The sequence below is a fragment of the Abramis brama genome (genome assembly GCF_963993115.1).
Source record: "Abramis brama genome assembly, chromosome: 7".
NCBI classification, from domain to species: domain Eukaryota; kingdom Metazoa; phylum Chordata; class Actinopteri; order Cypriniformes; family Leuciscidae; genus Abramis; species Abramis brama.
In genome coordinates this window covers 10,811,072-10,828,738 of record NC_139969.1, presented here as the reverse complement: position 1 = coordinate 10,828,738, position 17,667 = coordinate 10,811,072, and the positions used below count along the sequence as shown (strand labels likewise).

The 17,667-nt window shown below is 37.4% G+C and overlaps 2 protein-coding genes across 2 annotated transcripts in view; one reads left to right on the top strand and one right to left on the bottom strand.

The window, feature by feature from the left end:
* The window catches only part of efr3a (EFR3 homolog A), a 45,327-nt gene extending 40,804 nt beyond the window's left edge, over positions 1-4,523 (top strand). The window contains exons 20-24 of the mRNA XM_084119289.1: positions 315-400; positions 498-546; positions 632-735; positions 1,754-1,803; positions 1,923-4,523. Of these exons, the coding sequence (XP_083975415.1) occupies positions 315-400; positions 498-546; positions 632-735; positions 1,754-1,803; positions 1,923-2,028 (395 nt within the window). The 3' untranslated portion in view covers positions 2,029-4,523. The remainder of the gene's footprint in view (positions 1-314; positions 401-497; positions 547-631; positions 736-1,753; positions 1,804-1,922) is intronic.
* Positions 4,524-5,549: 1,026 nt separating this feature from the next.
* Positions 5,550-17,533, bottom strand: oc90 (otoconin 90; the record flags this gene model as incomplete). Its single annotated transcript, XM_084120320.1, has 14 exons — positions 5,550-6,234; positions 6,346-6,452; positions 6,618-6,789; positions 9,068-9,166; positions 9,504-10,742; positions 10,837-10,923; positions 13,220-13,339; positions 13,483-13,599; positions 14,864-14,929; positions 15,108-15,230; positions 15,404-15,510; positions 15,948-16,143; positions 16,291-16,353; positions 17,491-17,533. 14 exons carry the CDS (start codon positions 17,531-17,533, stop codon positions 5,813-5,815), a joined length of 2,961 nt encoding a protein of 986 aa, XP_083976446.1. The 3' UTR covers positions 5,550-5,812.
* Between the last annotated feature and the right edge of the window lie 134 nt (positions 17,534-17,667).

The following is a 17,667-nucleotide window of genomic DNA, read 5'->3' as shown; positions in this document are numbered from 1 at the left end:
ATAAATTATTCTTTTGAAACTTATGTTGCTGTGATTTCTGTCTTTGTTTGAGTGATTTGCATTTTCTTGTGTGTAATAATGCTTTCATGCTGCTTTGCCTGAACATTACATTCATTAAACATGAGCAGGCAGTGAGAAAAAAGTGAGGGAAATTCACCTCCCCTTATGAATAAGAGGCTAATTAAACCCATATATCACAGATGCGGATACTGGGTTTAGTTTAGCACAAATCAAGGCCGAATCCGTGCATGATCAGAAATATTTGAGTCCTCAAAGCTTCGACTATTTATACATCACTGATTTCTGACCCACAGATGAAGACCGGCTGCCCCGTAGGAAGAGTTTTGTCGACACTATTTCTCTCCAAGTTGACATCATTTCCAACAGCTTACCTGATCAGGTACACTGGACAAAAACATAAATGAACACAATTTAAACACGCTTGAATAATTTTCAAGAATTAGACTAAAGGACATATTTTTGTGTTTATCCTATAGTCTCAGCTTGCAGAGGAAATCACGTTTGAGACCCTAAAGAAGGCCATCGGTACGTGTGAATCAGTATCTGCTCAGTGTTGGTGTGTGCGTGTTTATATGTGTGTTAGTGTCTGATGTCGCGCCATCTCTCTCAGATACCACTGGTCTGGAGGAACAAGAAAGGGAGAGGAGACGGCAGGTGATGGAAAAGTTCCAGAAAGCTCCGTTTGAGGAGATTGCAGCCCACTGCGAGTCCAAGGTACAGCTTGTGTGTGATCTGCCGATCTGTCTTTCAGCCTCTTTACTTTTAAAACAAAACTAGGGAAGCACCAATATGGACATTTTGGCTGATATGATAACTGATAATTATTTATTGTTTGAGAGCAATAACAATATTTTTTGGACAGTAATAAATATATATACATATATAACCAAGTATATATCAAATCAAGTTAGTGTTTTAAGCATTTTTACATGTATTCAAAAATAATAACTAAAGGTAGTAACAACTTAATATATTTTATTTGTAAACTGATGTTCAGCTGTTCTTTTTAAGAGTCAACTTATTTTCATTAGTCATCAAGCTCGGTAAACACTGTATGTCACAGACATGTTTGCTCACTAAAAACCTCTACAGTCATCATGTGTTCAGACCATTTCCAGTTTGATTTTGACGTGGCATAAAGGGGTGATGGTGGCTGAGCTGTTTACTCTTTAATTAGTCTTCCCATTCATTTCATCATTTTGTTCATTCTGACTGATTCGCGAACGTGCAGCACGCATGAAAACAAGAGACTGGATTTATCACGTGAACCAATCATAATCATAGCGCAATAGAGGCATTGCCTTCTCTCACGTGACTTTCCCTCATTCATTCACAATTACCCCCATGCTTTAGGGGGTCTGTTAAAACTCAATGGGCTCAGGGGAGGCAAGAGAGACGTGACGTCCCGCTGTAACTTTACCTGCGGGTGTCGCTGTTGGACAGTGTTACTTTAGCAAAACGAGTGATTTATACACTTTTTTTTTTTTGTTTTTTTTTTTTTTTGTTATATTTGTGTAATATTATTTTCTCATCCTATTTTTTGAGAAGGCATTGCCTCCTTGGAGGAAATGCCCCTGAAGCCATTTTGTTCATACAGTACAAGTGAAATCGTGGCAACATGCAAAAAATATGGGGCCATTTTTGTAAGATTGTGCATATAAACACACTCATTGTGTTGTGGTAATTAGGAACCCATGATGCAGTGTTTGAACATTCCTCTGTGTGTTTTCAGGCCAACATGCTGCATGATCGCTTGGCTCAGATATTTGAACTCACCATTCGGTAAGTTGACTTTTGAGAGTTTTCATAGGTGGAAAACGAAAGTGTTAGTACGTTTATCAAATATTTTTCAGTGTGAACTGATATTTGATTGGTCGTTCTGTCTGTTCATCTCTAATCAGCCCTCCCCCGAGCCCGTCGGGCACCGTGACCGTGACATCAGGCCATGCCCAGTACCAGTCTGTGCCAGTCTATGAAATGAAGTTCCCTGACCTCTGCGTGTACTGAACCACGACTTTTCACCTTGTCTATATCACACAGACTCAACTTTGACATGTGACCACTGACCTTTATCACACTTTAAAAGGCCACATGCTTGGTCCTGTGACCTTTAACTCACCTGAGCCACTCATCTTTATTAGACACCTTTCACTATAAACATTTCATACATTAATGTCCAGCAGAGGGAATGGGTGCGAACTGGACAGGCACTTCACACCTCCATTCTGCACCAATCAGCACGCAAAGCTTTACAACCAGCTGTCCAATCATACACCAGCTCTGTAGAATCGTATGTGTGTGATTTTCAGTTTGATTCTTGCACTAAGAGGCAGCTCCAAGAATCAAAACTAACTGAGTCTTTTAAACACTTGATTCGTCAGCTTCGTTATGTATTGATTCATGAGTCATTTAGAAAATGACTCACTCTGGCCGCATTTAGGGAACTTAACTGCTAGCATTAACTTAAGTGCTAGTTTGCTAGTTTATTTTCATTAACTAATTTCTTTAGCACATTAATCCATCATCAGCAGAGAGATTTGAACATAATTGATTTCTGCTCACTCAAATCTCTCCTATATAAATGATTATAGTGTACAGTATGGCACAGGTATAGTATAGCCTATTTTTGACATATATATACTTTTAGATGAAAGATTGCTGATAGTTGCAGAGTGTCATTTGTGTATTGTTTGCATGGCTTAGCCAACATTTCACTGCAAACGTCCGAGTTTAGGCCTTTATTAATCTACAATTAGCCTTTAACTTAAGTGTTGTGGATGTTAATAGGGCTTTTGTTCATCCAGAGTTCTTAGTGATCACTATGCTCTCCATTTTGCCTTCACTGCATAGAGAAACCAAAACATTTGCTTTTCATCACCAAAGAGCTCCACCCACACCCTTCCTTTATGGCCACATACAGCCGCCATTCAAATCTCTTTGAGGGTGGAAATACCGCAGTGTTCTTGAACTCAAACATAAAACGGCTTTTAAAAACTGGGAGTCGAAAATTATGGATATCAGTGATGAAATGATCTGCATAAATCAACCAGCTGTTTTTATATCAAGCTACAAGGGCATTGAAATGCTTTTTTCTTTATTCATCTACCTTAGGTCGAAAAAATGTATCATGCTGAATTCTGACAATTTATCTGTGACTGTTAGATGCTGAAATACTTTGCTGGAAATGTTTTACATCATCTGAGCTTCCTGTGGTGAGAGCTGTGATCAATTTCATTTACGTTTAGCTGGTAGAAACCGTTTAGGACATTTTTTGGGGTGATTCTGAGGTGCTTTTCGTAGGTTCAAGAGATTTGTTGTCATACAACTGGCTTGTCTTGGTTTTGTGAATGTATCTATGTGGACGGAACGGCAAGTGAGCAGACAGGAGTGTATTCTGCATTTATATGCTGATTATAGATGATTTAATGATGATGCGAAGCTGTTGCCACTTTTTTGGCCAGTGAAACGTTTCAATGGTCTGTCTGTTTATGACTAGAGACTTGCACTGCATTGTGGGATTTTAAGAAAGTCAAGAATGTCTTGAAGTATTTAAAGATCAAACTTCCGAGATGGCTTCCTCTAAATGCTCAATATGATCGATTTCTTGATTTCAAAGAGTTGATGAGAGAGTTGATCCTGATCTGTCTAAAGGAAGTTTGATGTGTTTAAGGAAGGATTTCAGTGACAAAATGTTGGTGGACTCTGGACAGGAAATAGTCAGTAGTTGACCTTTGGCCGTTGTGTATTTCTCTTAAGTAACTTGCTGCATTCCAATAGAGGTTGCTTTGCGACAGTACGTGTAAAAACTATTTAATGCTGTGATGAAATCAGGCACATTATTTCTGTAAAAAAGATGAAATCGTACAGAATTTCTAGATTAATGCAATACATATTTGGGGTAATATGAAATAGGTATGTGATGTTTTTCCGACACATCATCTGTAATGCACTTTTAGAGATGTGCGTGTGTGTCAAAGGGACACGATGAGTCTTTTTTTGCATTCTGTTCATTTTTAAGGGAAATCAGTCTTACTGTAACTGCTAATTCACAATATATGATGTTTTATTTTCATCCTTGGTGGAACTTTTACGGTACTTTAGTGTTTATCACATGGTTTGTTTGAAATATTCTTTAGTTGTTTTATATGTAACAACATTGTTTTAATTTTTTTCCTTTGTTTCGTTTGTATGGGAGAGAAGTAAAGGATAAGATGAGTTAGATTTGAGGTTGATGGTGATGTGTTGATACGGGACTGCGAGGGTTTCGCAGGCTTCTGTGTGAGGATAGGTAAGTCTGCATGCATCATGCTAGATTTCAAATGTGTAATGGTACAAACCACTGCAGTGTTGCTACAGTAAATGATTAAAAAAATTACAATGAAATCTCTCGGTGTTATTTAGCCATATCCAGGTTCGCTGTCTGACAGTGTCTGCCACTTTAATGTGCAATGAGATTTCATGTGCGAGATCTTAGTCTTAATAAAGATTTTATATTTAAATACTCACTGTTTCTGTTGTCTTTTTGTATATGGGTGAACTTGTGAAATTAACCCTTATGCTCTCCTCTCGTACCTGTAGCACTCCCTTCACTCGCCCTAAAATTATACTTAACATATTTTATTTTTGAAAGCAGAAAGCTTATATAATTTCATTTTGATATTTTTTTCTATTTTTCTGCATTGTAAAGGTGTTCAAATCTAACCACTTCATATCTGTGTGCATTCTGTATTGTGACTGATTTTTATTTAAGAAAAAAAAACATTGCCCCTGTTATATGACCCCTCATTCAATTTAATGGGAATTCCTAGGTGTGTGTGTACGTGTGTGTATGCATGTGAGTGTGTTCTGCATTGGGGATGTTCTATAGTTTCATGCCCTCATTTGTGTTTGTGTTTGTTCTGTTTTTTTTTATATTCAGATTTTGTTTATATTTTTATTTAAGTATCCAGTCAAGAAAAAAAATATAAAAACAAATGAAAAAATAAATAAAATCAGTATAGATTAAATTCAATGCATTGTATACTTAAAATTATACTTAACAAATGCACTTTAAAATTAAATAATATATAATTTATTTCACATTACAGTACTGAAATTGTATGTTTTGCATCACATTACAGTAGGCTACTGAGAATTAGGGGAACATGCAGACATTTTTTGTTTGTTGGGTTTTGGCCTTCTTGACTTTTAGTTGACTTTTAGTTGACTTAGAAATGTTGTCTTTGCAACTAACTGAAATAAGTTGAAGTTCTAAAAATTACTAACTGAAATAGAACTAAAACTAAATTAAAATATCATTATAAAATCTATAATAGTATTTAAATAATAATAAAATAATACTGGAGCAGACAGATAACAGTGCAATGGGATTGGAAAACTGGTTGGACTTGAACTCAGATCGCCTGCCACATCTCCAACATTTCTATAGATTTAAAGAAATTCAGAAAGCCTTCGCTAAACGGTCTCCTGTAACCTCAACATATTTCATGTGGATTAATTTTTTTTACATAAACAATAAATGCGTTTATTTTTAAGTAAACAATAATCGGTTACAATTGAATAAAAAAAAATACTGAGAAACTTACTGTAAAAATACAATTGCTGGCATTCACGATTCAGCACAAAAACAGTCTTTCAGCAGATCAAACACAAGCGGAGGAGAAGCAGCAGATCTTGGATGATCTTGAGTGGCCACTGGATACTGAGTGAGTTAAGATTACATATTTTCTTACTGATTCCTCTATCATTGAGAGCTCCCTGAAAATGATAAAAATTATAGAACCACCTCGTCCTACTGCTCCAATTCCTCTTCCTCCTCTTCTTCTTGTTCTTTTTCTTCCTCCTCCTCCTCTTCTTCTTGCTCTTTTTCTTCCTCCTCCTCTTCTTTTTCCATTCCTGGCTCCTCCTCTTTGATGCCCAGTTGTGGTTTGCTGTGTAGGGGGTTCTTGTTGAGTGTGGGTTTATGTGGCTGAACGTGCGTGTTTGATTGGTTTTGTGTGTTCAATTGAGGCCGTGATGGGGTCATTTCATTGCTCTCCTCACTGGTGTCCTGACTGGCTGATTGTGTTGAATAATGAGGCTTTCGGAGGCACGGTGGGCGGGGCCCGGAACATGAGGAGGCGACTGATTGGTTGAAGCGTGAAGCCGCCATACACTCGGCAGTCGATCGATCGCAGACGCACTGCAGCCGGTCACACACACTCACACCTGAACCTGCCACACATACACAACACAATCATTAACATAAAACCGACCTCTGTGAAAAACTCTCTTAATTGTTAAGTATGAAGGTTTTTGCATGCTTTCACGTGTGTAATGTCGTACATCGAGGCTTTCCTTTTTGGCAGCTGATTTGAGCGTTGAGTTTTCTGTTTTTTCTGCAGCCCAGCACACTAAGCTTTTCCAAACAGCACTGCTGCAGATAACAGCACCTGACACAGAGACACGTCAAGGACAGTCAGGACACAACAGCTTCAGCACTGAATTTAACCGCACAATTACAGTAACGTTCTTTACATACACTGCCAGTCAGTGTGTGTGTGTGAGATTCCAGTGTTTTTGCCGGTGTAGAACTGTGTGTTTTTGTGTGTTCTGACCGGTCCAGTTGGTCTACGGGGTTTCCTGTCCCCTGTTGTCCACAGTAGCAGCCATAGTGTTGATACTCATGAGGACATCGTCCAGTCAGACAGTGCAGCATTTCTCCCAGAGCAGACATGTCCCTCAACACCTGTCCAGATGCACTGTACTGGAGGAAAGACATGCTGCACTCTACAAACACACACACATATACTGTACATTAATGTGGCCACACTTTTTTGATGCTGGAATATTGTTATTTCCCGTACAAAAACTGTACCATTGTGATGATACCATGCTACAGAGATGATGTCAGTATCATGATACTTTAAAACATCCTATGGTTCTGAATGATCACCATATTAATGTAGCGTCTTATTTATGTGTTACTGCAAAGAACATTTAAGAATGGCATGGTAATGGATGTCCAAAATACATGGCATCTGTTTGTCTCATTGTTTCTGTGTATTTTTCACTTATCCACTTTAATTATGTTTACATGCATTTCAATAGTTTGATATCAGCTGCACTAAAGCTGTAATTTGTCTTTTTAAAATGTCATAATACTTTAGTCTGAAATTCTACCAGTGTTTGTAGCTTGACTTCATGCAGCATGAATACAAGTTAACTAGACTACAGTTGGCTTCAGTGTTGCATAGATGGGTCGAAATATAGAGTTGATGTGTATTTCAAGGCAAGACACTACAGGCAAAACCATAGTTTGAGATTGGTCGTATTCACGTTTACACAATCAAAGATACTTTGGTATAGCCCCCATGGAATTGCATACACTTGAATTTAACATAAGGTTTACTTCAGTAGAGGTATGGCCACTACTACAGATAAGTCAACCAACATTACTTCTGTTATAATAGCTTTGGATTGGCCATGCCGTGGTTTCCCACGTATACTTATCTAAAGTAACATTAAATTAAAACAGAGGTAAGACACACCCAGATTTAGGTTGGTCAAACAGCACGTTTGCTGCCATAAACGGAAATTCACTTCTTGTCTTTGTACACCAAGTACACTTGAATTAGTGCCAAATGTGAGTCGTCACTAATCTGACGCAAAACCTGCGGTAACATACGAATCTGTTTATTCTACTTGGGAAAACAATTTCAGAGTCAGTCAGAATAAATCAAATGTAACAATTTATGATGTCAGGTATATGTATCATTCCAATTTCATAATCAGTTCAAAGATAAGAAATACAATACATCAAATGCTCCGGAATAAAGAGAGTAGATGCGAACCTGACATTCTAAAATACATGATGCGAAGTGTTTTGCATACACTCAGCATCACGGGCTAATTTGAGTTACAAATCGCCCCGAGCCTCTTGTTGCAATTCATTATATTCTCAGACCAAGACAGAAACTTCTTTCACATGGAAACATTTGCTAACAATGGGTATTTGCATTCATAGTTTACACCTTTTGAGAGCAGGAGGCCATTTGCCTGGAAGACACACCCTCCTCTGTGTGCAAGTTATCTCTAAACTCTTAAAAACTTTATTACCTTTTGTTTTACTTATTTGGGAATGAGACCTTTGTACCAGTCGCACTGAGACATTTCAAATGATACCAAACATGTATAATTACATATTGTACACATTTAACATTGCATAGGTTTTTAGTGAGTTTTAGGTGAGGAGGAGAAGAGGGGGAGCAGGGGGAGATGATGAAACGGTAAAAGTGAGGTGTGAGCTGCACTGTGTGGTGCATCTCGGATGTTGCTGTTACATATGCAAGAGAGAGTTCAAATGTTAATTCTCAGGAGAGCCTTTTGCTTTCTCGCAGGGTAGCCCAGACTTACTTGCACCCGCCTTACAAATTCGAGTCACGAACTGCTCCGAGTATAACGTGACGGGTTTCCAGCTCTTCCAATTTATGGTAGTTAAGCATAAGCTTGTTGTTTTGGTTCAGGAGGAACTGTAAAAGGCAACTGCTGTTTCGGTTGCAGTGCTCAGTGATTGACCTCTGTCTAATTCTGCAGAGCATGAAACGTGCTGATGACGTGTGATGTCGGAGCGAGCAGGGTGCGTGGAGGTATGAAAATACATACGTTGACAAGCAGCTGGGACGTTGTATTAAATCGTCCAATCATTGCATTCTGTCCGAATGCAATGATTGGACGAACATTTTATAGTCCTACACATTACATAGACAATATATATACATATAAGTACATTTAGACCACTTAACTTAGTGATTGCTATCAGGATGTGAAGAGACTTTCAACCAGTGTTTCTATAGCAAATGACCTACCCTGCCATTAATTCTTCAAATGCTCAATTACACAATGTGTTATATTGTATATATACTTGAACAGAGAGATGGACACTTTAGCTCGACTAACCAAAAACCTACTGTTGCTTGATTATAACTGCACATGCACACAGGCTTAATGTTTTGTTATCTGTCTGTATATGTATGTTTTGGTCTGTCTTTCTCTTTAAATTTCTCACCTTCAGAGTCTTCTTGCTGCTGCAGGTCTGACAGTCCAGCGGCCTCCAGTAGAGACCAGGCAAAGAATGGCGCCGCCCGTCTCCGGACCCGGTGAGACTCTGGGAATCAAACACACACACACACACACACACACACACTGATTTCTCTGGAGTACAGACGCATGTGCAGGAGTGTTTTGAGAATAGCTTAACGTAATTTGCTCAAGCAGTACATATTCTTGGATGAACATTCTGGTACAACATTACCATACCGATTAACCAATTAGATTTCAGGAACAGGATTATCATCAACCAATCATTTTCATCTGATTTCATGAATATGTTATGAAGTTTGGGGCTGTTTAGTTGATATAAGGATGTTGATCCAGAAACACATCCTGCTTGGCTAAATCATATGGTTTGTATTGAAGTTACAGATGTGGATTGTCACAGTTACCGATTTTCTCTGATTCTTGTGAGCTGTCAGATGGCTCTTTTTCTTCCTCTTCCTCTTCCTCCTGCTCCTCTTCCTCAGCAGACTCTTGGTGAGCAGTAGTGGTCAATGATGGTAACTGATCCAGGGCGGGACGGGGAGGTTTCTGGGGATGAGGGATGGTTTCAACAGCAGCATGTCCTGATGTTGTGGTCCGTGTGCTGACAGGCTTGTGAACTGTTGGTTTTGCAGCTGGGTAAACCGTTGGTTTCGGTGATACATTGTGTATGGGAGGTTTAAGGAACTGTGCTGGGATTATCCACATGTATGGACTGACCTCGCTGACCCTGGATGGGATCATGGTTGTTTGGGTATTGACTGATTCCTCTTCTTCATCACTTTGTAGATCTTCCTTGCTTTCTATATTGTGCCTTTCGTCCTCTTTCGATGGAGATGGCTTTGTGTTGGCTTGTGTTTGAATTGTCGGTTTGGTTGCGCTTAAGTCGCCATTTTCTGCGCTGATTTCCTGACTCTTGTTTGGTGGGTTTACTATTAAATCACTCTCTCTCTGTGTCTCTTTATCTTCCTCACTCTCTCTCTGTGTCTCTTTATCTTCCTCACTCTCTCTCTCCATCTCTTCAACTCGTATCTCTTTCTCTTCACTTCCTCTCATAGATGGAAGTTGCACAGAAGTGGTTGCAGCCACTGTGTTTTTATTAGTAGCAGTGGGCGAGGTTGTTTTGTGAAGTGAGTTCTGATTGGTTGTTATTTTAGTGGGTGTGGTCAGAACTATAAAAGGGCTTTGACTGGTTTGTGTTGAATGTTTTTCTATTTCTTTGTCACTCTCTGTCATTTCCTGCTCCTCTTCTCTCTCCTCCATTGACTCATCACTCTTTTCCTCTGTTAGGATGTGTAAAGGTGGGCTGACATACGGTTTAGCAATGTCATTTGAGTAATTAGTTGTAGTATGTGTACCGGATGTATGTGTAACGGGTTTTAGAGTGTGTGTAGTATGTGCAGGTGTGTGTGCGACAGGTCTGCTTGCAGCTAAATGAAAGGTGACTTTATCACTCTCATCGTTGTCCTCCTCAGATGAATGATGGTCAGATTGTGTGTGAGTGGATGTGTATGTTGTTGGTGTTGTGTGGGGTGTATAGTGAAGACTGTGTGTGTTTGAATGCATGTTTGTGTATGTATCTGGTACGTCTGTGACAGTCTGTGATTCTGTTATTGTGGTTAGCCCTATGCTAACAGTCAGCTCATCTGTCATAAAACCAAAATATTAGTCAGAAAACATGCTGAATGTTTTAATGAGGTCTTTTGCGTATGCGTTTTCAGTATGATAAGACATGCTCACTGTTTGTGCTCCACTCCATTGCATTGTGGGTAGTAAGGATTTCCTCTTTGTCTCTGCCCTGATTTTCTGTCATCAGCACCAAAGTAACTAAAATACAGAAAGTAGCAGCACAGGTCACAGGTTATGGTCTTAAAGGGTTAGTTCCCCCCCCCAAAAAAGAATTCTGTCATTAATTACTTACTCTCATGTCATTCCAAACCCGTAAGACTTTCAACACATAAAAACACAAATTAAGATATTTCTAATCAAATCTGGGCAATTTCTGTGCCTCCTTTGACAGCTACGCAACTACCAATTTGACGTTCCTAAAAGTTCATAGATTGTAAAACTAATCCATACAAATTGAGTGGTTTAGTCCAAATTTTCTGAAGAGACACAATTGCTTTAGATGATGAACATATAAACATATCAACGCACACATCAGATCTGGTAAACGGAAGGTCAAGAATGTTGATGTTCTTGCATATGCTTGATGTGCGAGAACCATTGAGGTTCATTTTCGTGTTACGCAGCGCGTTTTAGCTTCTGCAAGAGGTTTGTTCTCGCGTGTCAAGCATACAGTTGAGCTTCTGTATATGTTCGCTGATCAATGTTTATATGAGAATAAAAGCCTAAATTCAATCTGTTCATCATATAAAGCGATCGAGTCTCTTCAGAAAATTTGGACTAAACCTCTCAATTCATGTAGATTAGTTTTACGATCTCTTTAGGAACTTTTTGAAGCATCAAAGTGGTAGTTGCATAGCTGTCATCTGAGAGACAGAAATCGCTCAGATTTTATGAAAAAGATCTTAATTTGTGTTCCAAAAATGAACGAAAGTCTTACGGGTTTGGAACAACATGAAAGCAGTGGTGGAAAGAAAAAACTAAGAAGAAATCTGTCGTTTTACCAGAAGACTTGTATTTTATTAAAAAAATGTAAAAGTACCATTACATTACAAAAAATGTGGTGTGAGTAGAGTGAAAAGTACTTCCTGAGTAAGAGTAAAAAAGTAGCTTATTTAAAAGTACTCATGAGTAGTGAGTAGTGATTACGGAGCTCCAGATTCTACCCCCTTATAATAAACACTAGAATTAATAAAAAATAAAAAAAACATTGTACAGTACATACTGTAATATACACATTATCTTTTGTTCTTCGTCAGAAATATTGAAGAATATCGATCATCCATCTTTTTAAAATGCATCAAAACAGTACACTCATCACCATTTAAATCATATTGTTTGAAAAAAAAAAAAAAACATTTAAAATTAGGTGTAAGGCCACTGAGCCTGAGCATGCTATCCCTTATTTTAGAAATCTGTTTTTCTGTAGGCTATATTGATTTATTGTCTTAACTGAATTTTTCTATGATTTGGTGATGGGGTGTGTAATGTATAGATGACATGAAACCGCATGTGGTTGAACTAAAACCAACATTTTACTAAACTGATTACTCGATCCAATCACGTTGATGGATAAAAATACAAATTTAAAACAAGCATGTAACGAGTTATGACCACAAACGGAAGGAAAATACGGAGTAAAAGTACCGATACATCACTTAAAATGTACTCAAGTAAAAGTAAAATGACAACATTTTTAAACTACTCAAAAAAAGTACAATTTCTAAAAAAAAATACTTAATTACAGTAACGTGAGTATTTGTAATTCGTTACTTCACACCCCTGCATGAAGGTGAGTAATTTTTGGGTGAACTAACCCTTTAGGATGAAATGTTTATTTACATATATTAATAGCATTGGAAATTTAATCCGTGACCCTACAAAAAATTTTTACCTTCTATTGTGTACTGTCAAGCTGCATTTGGGGGGTAGAACATGAGAGCTTTGTTATTGGTTTAAACCTTATTGACTTTCATTATATAGACCAAAACAGTTGACACATCTCTTAAAAACACCAATCCATATCAGCCCAGACAGACCTATCCATTTAATTTGTTCATTTATATTGTTTTGAATAATTATTGTACCAAATTTGTTTTGTTGCAGATATTTGATGTTACTTTTATATTTTATATTTGTACTTTTTGCCGTTGGTTCTTAATTTACATCTTTAGCCACTGTATATAGACTTTCTTTTTATCTTTCTTTCTTTAAAATTGCTTAACTAAGAACTAGAAGAAGCCAAAAATGAATGCAATATAAATGCTTAGAGCCTCAGTTGAACTCAAACTGTGGGGTTTAAAGACTTGTCTTCATTTAGAATCATTTGATCACATTTGATCAAGTGTTTTTGAACAGTAAGCAGCGAGTGTGCTGGAATTTCAAAGAAGTCCTTGATTTACAAGCTGAGATGAATTTATTTGTGAATGACTCAAAATGCACAAACCAACACAGTGCATCTTGGTGTTGGCGTTACTCAATTTAGCTTATCTCTTACCATTGGAGATCCCATCCTCATATTCTATTGGCTCCTCTTCCTTTTTCTGAACTGTACTTCCCCTCTCTGAGTTTCTGTCCAACTTGCTCTCCTCTGCTTCATTCTCTTCTTCCTCTGGACCTAAAGATAAAGTTCAGCTTAGATCAGTGAATTCTTTAGGTGGCTGAGGCTTACTCGAGTTACCAGAACTTGCAATACGAGGGAGAAATCGTCCTCTGGGCTACAGAAAAAAGACTAAATATAAGTTCAGTGAAGCATGTTACCTGAATGATATATCCCAGGGTTCTTTGTGCTCTGGATATTGCTGCTCTGAGAGCTGTTGACCAGCACCAACTCATTGGTGAAGTTGCTCATAGTCTCATTCAGTGTGCCATTTACATCTGTAAAAGAGGGAGGTATTTGTAAATGATTTTTTTTTTTTTTTAAATCCTATGGAGTTTTTATTTGCACAGAAAATGTTCTTATGCAACAAAAAAAAAAAAAAACAGTTAGATTTTTACCTTGTACACACATTCTTATTTTTCATAATAATATTTCTAAAGTAAGTCTTTACTTTTTCCAGTACTATATTCCGATGCAAAAAAACCTGTTCATGCATTCATGACCTCGAGACTGGATTACTGTAATGCACTATTGGTGGTTGTCCTGCATCCTCATTAAACAAGCTAGTCCAAAATGCAGCTGCTAGAGTTCTTACCAGGACAAGAAAGTAATGATCCAATAACTCCAATTTTATCATCTCTACACTGGTTACTTATTAAGTTCCGTATCGATTACAAAATACTGCTACCGACTTATAAAGGCCTAAATGGTTTAGCTCCTGTGTATTTAACCGATCTTCTATCACCCCACATTCCATCACACTGTTTAAAATCACAAAAGTATGGACTTTTGATTGTACCTATAGCAAGGGGCAGCATGTATATTGAAAATAGCAGAGGGCCTAAAACAGACCCTTGCAGCACTCCATAATTTACTGACATTAACTTGGATAATACCCCCATTTAAATAAACAAACAAAATGCCAACGGTCAGATAGGTACAAAAGGAGGTAGAGCGTTTTCGCATTTGGCTCCTAACTGTGGAATAGCCTTTCCTATAATGTTCAGGGTTCAGACATATTCTCCCAGTCTGAATCTAGATTAAAGACACATCTCCTTAGCCAGTCATTCTCATACTGCATCTCAAAACTAGAGCGTATGCCAGCACCAGTTTGGATCCAGCCTCCTACGAAGATTTCAGATGACTCAACACCTGTGAAAAGATGACACCAACCCCTGCAAGGACTTCAGATGATGCCAACTCTGAGTCAACATACATAACTGTCAAATTTTCTATTGTAATCATTATGATCACCACTTGAAATAATTGCTTTAACGAGCTCATTGTTTCTGCCTAATTGAATAAATGATGTTAGCTAACTGCATGACTTGTATTATCTTAGAATTGTACATTTCTGACATGTGGACATTACTTAGACACAGTCACCTCTGATAACAGAAGATTACTCTAAATTGTAACGTAGAAACATCCATTTGCGAAACAATATGCGAATATTGTGAAAAGCACTATACAAATAAATGTGAATTAAATTGAACAAATAAAGATAAAACAATGAGCTAATGTGGGTCTCAACAGCCTCACCTGTTCCATTGAGCACATCACTGGTGTAGGTGTCATTATCAGGTAGATCAGTCACAAAGGGAGGGACTGAATGAAACAAAAGAGATGAAACCTTATGGTACTTTTTTATGCTATAATGTAATATATGTATATCAGCACTTATATGCCACTGATATGTCTGTTTGTTAGGACTGTGAACATCTAGTCACATTTCATCTTTGAAAGGTAAAGGTGCTTGTGCTCTGATTTAATACTGTTACTGTACCTGTCTGTGATGTGATTGGTTGGTTATCTCCATCCTGTTTTGTGACTGCATGGTTGGAGCTGATGCAGTCTATAACTGTCCAATCACAATGGCAGAATCCTTCCTCACAGAAATCCAATGTATCTGCAGAAGTTGGACGCAACTGAGGTCAGCTAACTCTTTTCTCCACATAACAGTGTAATCATACCATATAAATGCTAGTGATCAAAATTTTAGCTCCTTGATGGAAATGCCTTCCTTTAAGGCTCTTTGAAAAGTAAAAATCTGCAATGAAAATGTTTTAAGACTAAGTGTACCACAGCTGGAGTTGTAGCTGCAGGTGTAGTTGTTGTACATTGGTGTCCTGCGACTGCAGTTTCTGTCCTTTAGCTCTTGAGAACATCTCCAGTGGTTAAGACAACAGCTACAAACACAATCACATTCATTTCAATGTTCTATGTATTTAGCATTATACATTTTAGCAGCTTTACAGAAAATAGATTAATAGGGCAAAAGAATAATAAAAGGAAATGAAAAACATTCCGTTCCTTGCCCAGGTGCGAGTATATGTTGGCATTTATATTAATTTATGTTTAAATGTGTGCATTTATATTAATATATCATGCACATTAATATAAAGTGCATGTTTGTTTTTATACACACGTCACTGCTCTGCATGTTTTCATTTTTAATCTCTTTTCCCCAACTGCATAGAGAATCAGCTAACAGGCAGAAAGAGGGGTCAGAGCCTGCAATAAGTGAGTGTGGACTCCACTGTGAATTTTAAAATCTCTATACCCCCTCCTGAGTCTAATTTTATCCGTTTCTCATTTATCTCTCTCCTACTGCGTGTGCACTCACCGGTCGAGTGTGTCGGCAGGCGGAATGTGTGTGTGTGCGGTGCCCCGTGTGTTTGCGTTGCTGCAGTAATGTCCGTGGTTCTGAATGTCCGCGGGACAGAGTCCAGTCTCACACCGCAGATTGACCGCAAACTCCAGCACTGACCGCAGGTCATCAAACACAGAGTACAGCCAGCTGAACCGCACACCCAGACAACCTGTGCGACGACACACATATATTTTAAAGATAAAGGACTGTGTATGTAGTTAAATACAGACTGTTATGTTATTATCATATTATTTATTTAAAATTGTATAAATAATTTTCTCCTGTGCATTTGTTTGTTTATGTTGAATGCACTCACCAATCAGAAGCTCATCAGAACTGAAGTCACTTGTTTCTGGGCAGAAAACTGCAGTGCCATGAACTGCACAGAGAAAGTACAAATGTTCCACATTTCTTTCTTTGTCGTAAATTAATGTTGTATTCCCATATGTTATCCCCATAACATTCTAAACTGAATGGTTGCACTTTATTTTACAGTACGTGCACTTACCTAAGAAAGAGTAGGTTAATAACTAGTACATAGGTTAAAGTTAGGTTTAGGGGTAGGTTCAGCCAGGGTTAGTACCTAGTAGTTATTACCCAGTTATTGTAATAAATATAATTAGTACATCGTATGCACATGGGAACAGGACTGTAAAATAAAGTGCTACCAAGTGAATAATCGTAATGCAGTGTTAAGTCTATATTATGTCAGCAGAAACGTAAGAATGATTGCCCAAATAAGATAAGAAATTAAATCCAATAAAAATATTTCTTGGTCACACTATTTTTTGTATTATTGTTTGTTTTGATTTTTTGCTTTTGTTTATTATTGTCAGTTATTGAATATAATCCAGTACTTTGGAATTGGGGCCCTCTTCACTCTTTAGTGTAAAAAAAAAAATGTTTAACAGAATCCTTCTTTAACGATTTTAAAAGATATTGTAAATTTGAAAAATCAGCAAAATTATACATGCACTCAATTTCACTACAAATCAACGTACATATTTTGTCAAGCTACAAACCCAAAGAAAAACTCCAAATACAATTTTTCAAAATATTTTACAATTGAGGTCTATTTTATGCAACAAAATTTAATTAAATAATAATAATAATAATAATAAAAACGCTTTTATAACATATGCATTTGAGTTAATGGATAAGAAAAATGCAGGACATAAGAATCATGCACATTTTGAAAATGCAAAATTGTACACTTTGATACTAAATTGTTGCTACAGTTTCATATTGAAAGTGTAAAAGTACTTTTGTCCTTAAATATTACATTAAATGTTTTATTTATTTTTAATGTTTTAAAATGTAATTTATCCCTTTGTTGGCAAAGCTGAATTTTCAGCAGCTATTAATCCAGTCTTCAGTGTCACATGATCCTTCAGAAATCATTATAATATGCTAATTTAAAAAAAGTGCTGAAACTGAGAATAATTATCATCTAAATGTCAGTTTCAGGGTGATGAACTCTACCACTACTGACAGAAGATTGTTTGCATTTTCTCACCTTTCTGCAGGGTGAAGAGGAGAAGAAAATACAGCAGCCTCATCTTTATCCTGATACAAAAGAATCAGTTGTACCATCCAGTATTCATAGGTTCAGTGGCCAGTCAAAGCCAAACCAAGAGTTTAAGCAACGACACACAGATATCCAAACTCTTCACTTCAGAATCTCTTCTAATGC